The 7,316-nt window shown below is 35.7% G+C and overlaps 1 protein-coding gene across 1 annotated transcript; it reads left to right on the top strand.

Moving 5' to 3' along the window:
* Window positions 1–265: 265 nt before the first annotated feature.
* Window positions 266–3,567, top strand: LOC113355795 (SPX domain-containing protein 1-like). Its single transcript, XM_026598745.1, has 3 exons — window positions 266–756; window positions 1,154–1,283; window positions 2,887–3,567. The coding sequence occupies exons 1-3, from the start codon at window positions 451–453 to the stop codon at window positions 3,294–3,296; spliced, it is 846 nt and encodes a 281-aa protein (XP_026454530.1). The 5' UTR covers window positions 266–450; the 3' UTR covers window positions 3,297–3,567.
* Window positions 3,568–7,316: the final 3,749 nt, after the last annotated feature.

Below are 7,316 nucleotides of genomic sequence, written 5' to 3'. Positions count from 1 at the left end.
TTTGACACAAATCATCCATAGAGGTTTATATCCCTAAACCTACCCTCGGCCGGCGGCGCCGTAGTGTCCGTCCGTCAATTGATACAGCATAGTCAACTTGTTAAGTGTTAACCCATATCATTGAAATTGCCACCACCTCCAAAAATAAATTAAAAAAACCACAATTTAGTCGACAAATATAGCCGTCCGATTCTTTTTAACCACTTCACAGATGACAGCAAATTCGAATAAAAGAAAAATTCTTTAAAGATAAGGATACAGAAATATTTCCGTCGAATATTCCATTACATCTCCCTCCTCCTCATATACTCACCACTTTCTCTCCGTCTCTCTCAAAAACAGGCTTCTCTAAGCCATCCGTCGCATTCTCCGGCCCTTTTTTGTATCAGATTCCGACCATCCTCATTGTTATTCCGATTCATCTGATCAAGATTTCTGTGTGTCTCAGAGATGAAGTTTGGGAAAAGTTTGAGTAATCAGATTGAAGAAACATTGCCAGAATGGGGAGATAAATTCTTGTCATACAAAGAATTGAAGAAAAGATTGAAACTAATTGATCCAAAAGTTGGAGAAAGATCTAGTAATAAGAGATTGAGAGCTGTTGATGATGATGAAGAGTTTTCTATTGTTACTGAAGATGAATTGAAAGGAATGACGAGAGAAGAAATTGATTTCATTAGGTTATTGGAAGCTGAACTTGAGAAATTTAATTGGTTTTTCGTTGATAAAGAAGAAGAGTATATCATCCGATTAAAGGTAATCCTTCTCATTCCATTTTTAGTTAAGATTTTTCGTGTTTTTTTCTGAAATTTTCAATTAAATTGATTCTGGAATTAATGTTGCCAACATGGAAGGAAGTTTTGATCATGAAATTTAGGGTTTATCAATTTGATCGAGGTTGCTAACATGCGCTGGATATGATTTGGGTTTCATTTGATATTCCATTTTTTATCACTGTTTAAAAGCTGACTTTAGTGGCGCTTTTATTGGTTTTAAATTTTGACCAAATTTTATGATAGTGGGTTTTATTAGTTGTTTAATCAGGGTTAAGATGCTGCTTTCTATGTTCATTACAGTAAAATATCACTGTGGTAATTAAAATGTGGGTGAATTAGTTGTAATAATTCTGTGAGCTTGTATTTGGATTATGCAGGAGTTGCAGGATAGAGTTGCGAAAGCAAAGGAATCTTCGAATGAAGACTTGATTAAGGCAAGAAAGGAAATTGTGGATTTTCATGGAGAGATGGTTTTATTAGAGAATTACAGTGCCCTTAACTATACAGGTACTTTATTAGCTATCTTTTTATCAGCACACAAAAAATAAAATGCACTCCATATGAACTAGTCAAATTATCTTGTTCTTTTCAGCATTGTTTCAATTTGTGATCACAGGTCTAATTGCACTAAACCTTAGAAGTTTTGTTTTGGAACTAGTGCTAAATAAAGGATGGCTTATAGTTTTTTCTTGCATTTTTTGATCATGTGGTACCGTTAGTGACATATGCGGTTGTGTTTTTACTAGGCTCATATGTTTATACACCTTCCAACATAATGATGAAAATGGATTGATTGTGGATGTCACAAAAGAAAACTAGTCTCTGGGCTTTGTCCCCCTATTATTTGTACCTTGAATTCAGAATCAGGGTTAAGGGAATCTTGCAAGAGTTAGTGGCTAAGTATGCGGTTTACATTCTTAAATGTGATCTATTTGAAGGTCAACCATGGGAATCATTAAAAAACTGAGGAAGAGAGAGGTTATGTGCAAAAGTCATCCGTAATTGTCCTTTGGGTTTGCCAAAGGTCATTTCTTGAAGTTTTGCAGTATCTGAATAGGAAATATCAAATATATGAAATTGGAATCTATATAAAATGGGGACAAAAAAAGTTAGGACAACCTATCATCTTATGATTCCCTTAAGTTGAAGTAGTATATTATAACATTTATGACTGTCAAAAACGGATTTGTTCTTTCCAAAAGTGGAAAGTTGCACAGGAATTGTTCTTCTTCATAAATTAAAAGGTGCTGACCAAGTTTCACATGTATTGCATTATGAAAAGAAGACATCCGTAAAGAAGATAAGGATTTGACTAGTTATTAAGCTAAGACCCTAAGATTGCGGGGCATTGAATTATCCTATCATGTAATTTTTTGCTGGTTGCTGTTAGTGCCTTTATCCACTTCGAGGATGATTCCTGCAAATGATTTTTCCTTGTCATCTTTACTCTTATTTTTTTTCTTTTTTCTGAAACAAGATTAGTTCCGACCTTCACTATGGGGTTCCGTAATTGTCATGGAGTAGTTTGTATGTCCCTCCATTTGTATAGACGAAATGTTGGATCTCACTTGTATATGATCAAGGTCTAAATTCATACATGTTTACCTTATCTAAATGAATTCATAACTTTAAGCTCACATTAGATTACCAGGTTTGTTGTAGTTCATAACTTTAAGCTATTGGGCCACATTAGATTACCAGGTTTGTTGTAGTTCTTGCATATTACTGCCATGCTCATCTCGCCATAATCAGTTTTTAGACTTGGATTCGCATGGAAATTGTATGTTATCCTACTTAGCTTTGTCAATGTAATAGCCCTAGATTTTAGCTTGCTTGAAAGGAGTTTAGAGATTTTTATGTATTCTTTCTAGCTAGGTTTCTCCATGGGTTTCCTGAGATTCAGCGACCGGAGTTATTTTGTTTCTGGTTCTCATTTCCATTCATATTTTATATTAAATTTAAGTTATAATTGTTGGTACTCATCTTCCTGAAAGAAGTGTGGTTGTACTTGTTAAAAATTATAGAAGTCTTTGAGCTTTTTATATTGGTCACCATACGTAGAGGTTTATAATTTTGAATCTATTGGTATGTACTGATATACTTCAACCAGGTTTGGTGAAGATACTGAAGAAGTACGACAAGAGAACTGGTGCTGTTATTCGTCTGCCTTTCATCCAAAGGGTCTTGCAACAACCCTTTGTCACCACCGACTTGCTTAACAAACTAGTTAAAGAATGTGAAATGATTCTGGATGACCTCTTCTGCATAGCCGATCCGCCGTCAGTCACAAGCAACGCAGTCGACGGGCACGTCGTCTGTGCTACTAGACCTGTTGCTGATAAAGAAAGCCTGCTTAAAGGAGGACCAAATGAACTTGCAGAGATTGAATACATGGAGAGCTTATACATGAAGAGCACTTTATCAGCACTGCGTTCATTGAGGGAGATAAGAAGCGGAAGCTCGACTGTTAGTGTTTTCTCCTTGCCACCGATGAAGAATATTGGTTCAGAAGAGAGTTGAAGGAATTCGTTTTTTATGTTTTCTCAACGACAAAGCAGCAACAGGCAAGTAGTGAGTGATGTGTGTGTAAGGTAGAAAAATGTATATGTGGGTTGGAGAGGATGACCTTATTTTAACAATTTCTTTTTTTTCTTCTGTTTCTTGGTTGAAGAGAGAAAGTGATAAAAGGGACGGAGAATAAGAACCTTTATCATCTAATGGAGCAAACCCTTCTCCAAGTCCATTTTTAACATTTGATAAAGAAAATAAAGGAAAATGATTTTTAGTAGGTTGTTGGATTGTGTTGGAAATTTGGAACTAAATCTAAATGATCCTTCCAAAGAATTTCTGTAATGTCTTATTGGTATTGGCCGAATATTTGTGAGTTTCAAAATTGAGGTTATGTTTGTAATGGATAATCAGATTTTATCCATTTCAAATGGAGGTGAATCTGGTGATCTATTTCTTAACTCTTTAGAGCAACTGCAGTGGTGCGATCAAAACCAAAGATCAAAGATAAAAAAAAAGATCAAATTTTGGGTTTAGTCCGTGTTGTCACGTAACGATGGCGATTAAAATTTGGTCGCGCGTAATTTAAAGATCCGCCCCAAAAAAATTTCATCGGGCGTATCTCAAATGTCCGCCCAATCAATCACCAGGCGGACTTTAAGTTTACGCCTGTCAACAGGCGTACTTTAAGTTTACGCCTCATTTTTTTTTTTTTTTTTTAATTTGAATTTTCATCGGGCGTAATTTAAATCTCCGCCCGTTAACAAGCGTACTTTAAATTTACGCCCAGCAACAAGCGTACTTTAAATTTACGCCCGACTATATTAGGATTTGGTATTTGGTCGCGACCAAATATGGTCTGGAATTTGATCTTTGGCTGTGATTTGATCTTTACTCCGTCCCACTGCGTCACGATCTCATCCCAAATTTTTGGTTATACTCGCCCACTGTGGATGCTCTTAAGGTAGCCATTTTGCAACCCATGAACCAGACTTTATCCCTCGTTTTTTGAGATCCTTGAAAACACTAAGAACCTTCTCTCCTCTCCATCCTCTTCTAACAGGAGAGAAAAAACCCTACCGTCGGCAACTCTTCCCGCTGTTATTTCAATCTTTTTTTTTTCTTAGCTTATGATGTTTCTTATCTACACCATGATGGTGGTTTTGTCTTCTCTTCTATAAAGGTTTATTTTGGCTTTAACGGCTATTCTTGGTTACTTTATTGGGTATACAGATCACTAGCAAAGCTCTCCAACAACGAAATCTTCATCTTTGGTGTCTCCGGCGACGGAATCTACACTGGAATCTTCATCCTTGAATTATTCGGCGACGGAAACTTCATCAATATTGTTTTTGACGAAGGAAGCTTCATGACTAGGTTTAAGAGATTTGAGCAAATCACTCCTACTTCAGGAGCACATCTTTCGAAGAAGAAAAACAATTTTAATGGTTGCAATTTAATTTCCGAGAAAAACCATCACTCATCCGATTTATTCGGTTCTCATTAATACTTGTATTTGGTCTACACCAGTAATCCTTTCATTCTCTTATCTGATTTCTCGGAATTGTACTTTTACGGGACACTTATTTGTATTTTCTTATTTTCGATCTTAAACCCATTGTATCCTTGAATTTCTATTAATGAAAAGGTACTTTCTTATCAAAAAAAAAAAAAAAAATCCTTGAAATCTAATTTTATGCCTGACGCAACATATTTTGTTTGAACACGCAATTGGGGGATATCAAAACTAATTGGGGATAAAGGAAAAAGACAAAAACTGGATCCAAATATCAAATCAGGATCACCCCTTATCCAATTATTTTTTGAGTTATTTTGTAAAAGGATCGTATCTTTATAGTGTAATTAGGGTCTGGGTCGAAGACTAACCATAGACCATTACAAAAATGTTAGTTGACCTTTTATAATTTACTGAGTATCCTGGCTGTCAGCTGACTAACGTTGACGGATAGTATTTTCAAAATCTCATCCTTTTCCGTCTTCTTCTTATCGTGAATTTTGTTTCTTTTTCAAAACTTTTTGGCTAAAGTCCGGTGTCAAGTCCCCGTTCATGTGGATTCACTGAGCATTAATAATGAATAATGGATTTACTCAAGATTTCAAATATGGATCAACGATGGGTTCAGCAGTGAATAGTAAATCTCACTTGAGAAAACTTTTGGTTTTGAAACAAGCTAATTGGTGATTGTCTTTGAATATTTACCTTGAATTTAAGTCAAAGTTTTCTGAGTATCAAGTTCTGTACGTACAACATCTACCTCACCATTAAATCAAGCCATCCGTGATCCAGATAAAAGACGAATATTGATTGCCACAAAAGTGAAATTATTTCTTACTAGGATGCTTAATAGCACTACCGGTTTATTGGTAAAGTGGTAATCATGTTGATTTTGGTGTGTGGGGAACATTTTCAGATGGAGACTAATGGGTAATTAATAAAGATTACATATGGATCTTCCTATAGCAATGGATGAATCTCAAATTTGATATTTCATGCTTTGATCCAGTGCTATTATTATTGGCCGCCATTTTTGAATGAACTTGTTTGAATATGCACGTTCGTTGAAATGTCTGTGTAAACATTTTAGTTTCACTGAGGTATGATTTTTTGTCATTAAATCATTTGGTAAGGGTTTACTCGTAAAAATATCAGACAGTCAAAATTTACGACCCTCCCTAACGCATCAATGACATGTTTCAGGACCCAGACCCTAATTCCATTATAAAGATGCGATCCTTTTACAAAATATTTCTTATTTTTTTAATTCCTAATCAACCCCTCACTAATTAGGTTTAGTGGTTAATTAAAATTAGTAAAAATCTTAAGTATTTGGGGATAGATTAGTGTGTATTTTTATTTGTGTTTGGGTGAATGAGGTGAGAGTAGAAGGAGGGAAAAAAATATTTGAGAGGAAATTTTTTTATGTGAAAATGGAGGATGATTGTGAAGAGAGAATTGCTGCTAAGAGGTTGAAAATTTGATTTTTTTTCCTTTAAATCCACCATTTTTGCAGCTGAAAAAGTTCGGTGCCGACATGGTATTCAACCAAAAAAGTGAAAAACCACGCCGGCATTTGTTGGAAATTTTCATAAATGTTTGCCACTACGCACATTTTTCGCAGAGTGCAAGACTAACGTCTCGTAGAATTTTTTTTTTTTGGTTTTGAAATTCAAAACCTATTCCGTTTTGATTTTTCTTTCTAGTTTTCAGTCCACTGCCGGCACAATTTCATAATTATCGAGCATGCCGGTACTGCTACCGGCATGGTATGATGCTTAAATTTCTATGCCGGCACATGATGTAAAGTATCCAGAAGTATGTTTCTTTTTCACTTGAATACTGGCATTGATAGATTTCTATCGAGCATGCCGGCATTAAGTTACGGCGTTGAACGTTAGTTACCAAGCATGCCGACAAAAATTTCTGGCATGGTCTTCATCAATTCCGGCATGGTCTTCATCACTTCCGGCAATGTAAATTTTTTTTATTTCCGGCATGGTATTCATCACTACCGGCATGGTCTTCATCACTTCCGGCATGGTCTTCACCATTTCCGACATGGTATTCATCACTTCCGGCACGGTCTTCACAACTTCCGAATGTTAAAAAAAAAATCGTTTTCAAAGTGAGGAGCCGGCAAAAAAGGAGAAGAGAATTTTAAAGGGAGTGGGGAATATTTAGGTTTCAAATCCCTAACCCCAAAAGAGATTAATAAGAGGTGAAGATGGAAATAGGGGATATATTTTTGTTTTTTGATTTTAAGTTTTATTTTGAGGGAAGGGTGTTTTAGTATTTTCGCCCCAAAAAACACCCCTTAGCAGACATCTTTGGTTGGAGAAGTAATTCATATCCCCTAATTAGTTTTGATATCTCCCAATTGTGGGTTCATTTTGTTTCCTCGTTTATCATGTTTCAATATCATTATGACATGCAACGCGCCTTTACATAATAGTGGTTGCATCACCTAATATGGGAGCTAAACCACCATAAAACAAGCAGAGAACACAAGGATA

Source organism: Papaver somniferum, chromosome 3 (genome assembly GCF_003573695.1).
Source record: "Papaver somniferum cultivar HN1 chromosome 3, ASM357369v1, whole genome shotgun sequence".
Classification (NCBI taxonomy): Eukaryota; Viridiplantae; Streptophyta; class Magnoliopsida; order Ranunculales; family Papaveraceae; genus Papaver; species Papaver somniferum.
This window is presented reverse-complemented; position numbering and strand designations above follow the sequence as displayed.

What these genes read in the sequence shown, in the direction of transcription:
- LOC113355795 (XM_026598745.1), top strand. Translation starts at nt 451, where the DNA reads ATGAAGTTTGGGAAAAGTTTGAGTAATCAGATTGAAGAAACATTGCCA. An exon ending in AGTATATCATCCGATTAAAG is followed by an intron (nt 757 to 1,153) that starts GTAATCCTTCTC and finishes TGGATTATGCAG; the next exon opens with GAGTTGCAGGATAGAGTTGC. An exon ending in CAGTGCCCTTAACTATACAG is followed by an intron (nt 1,284 to 2,886) that starts GTACTTTATTAG and finishes TACTTCAACCAG; the next exon opens with GTTTGGTGAAGATACTGAAG.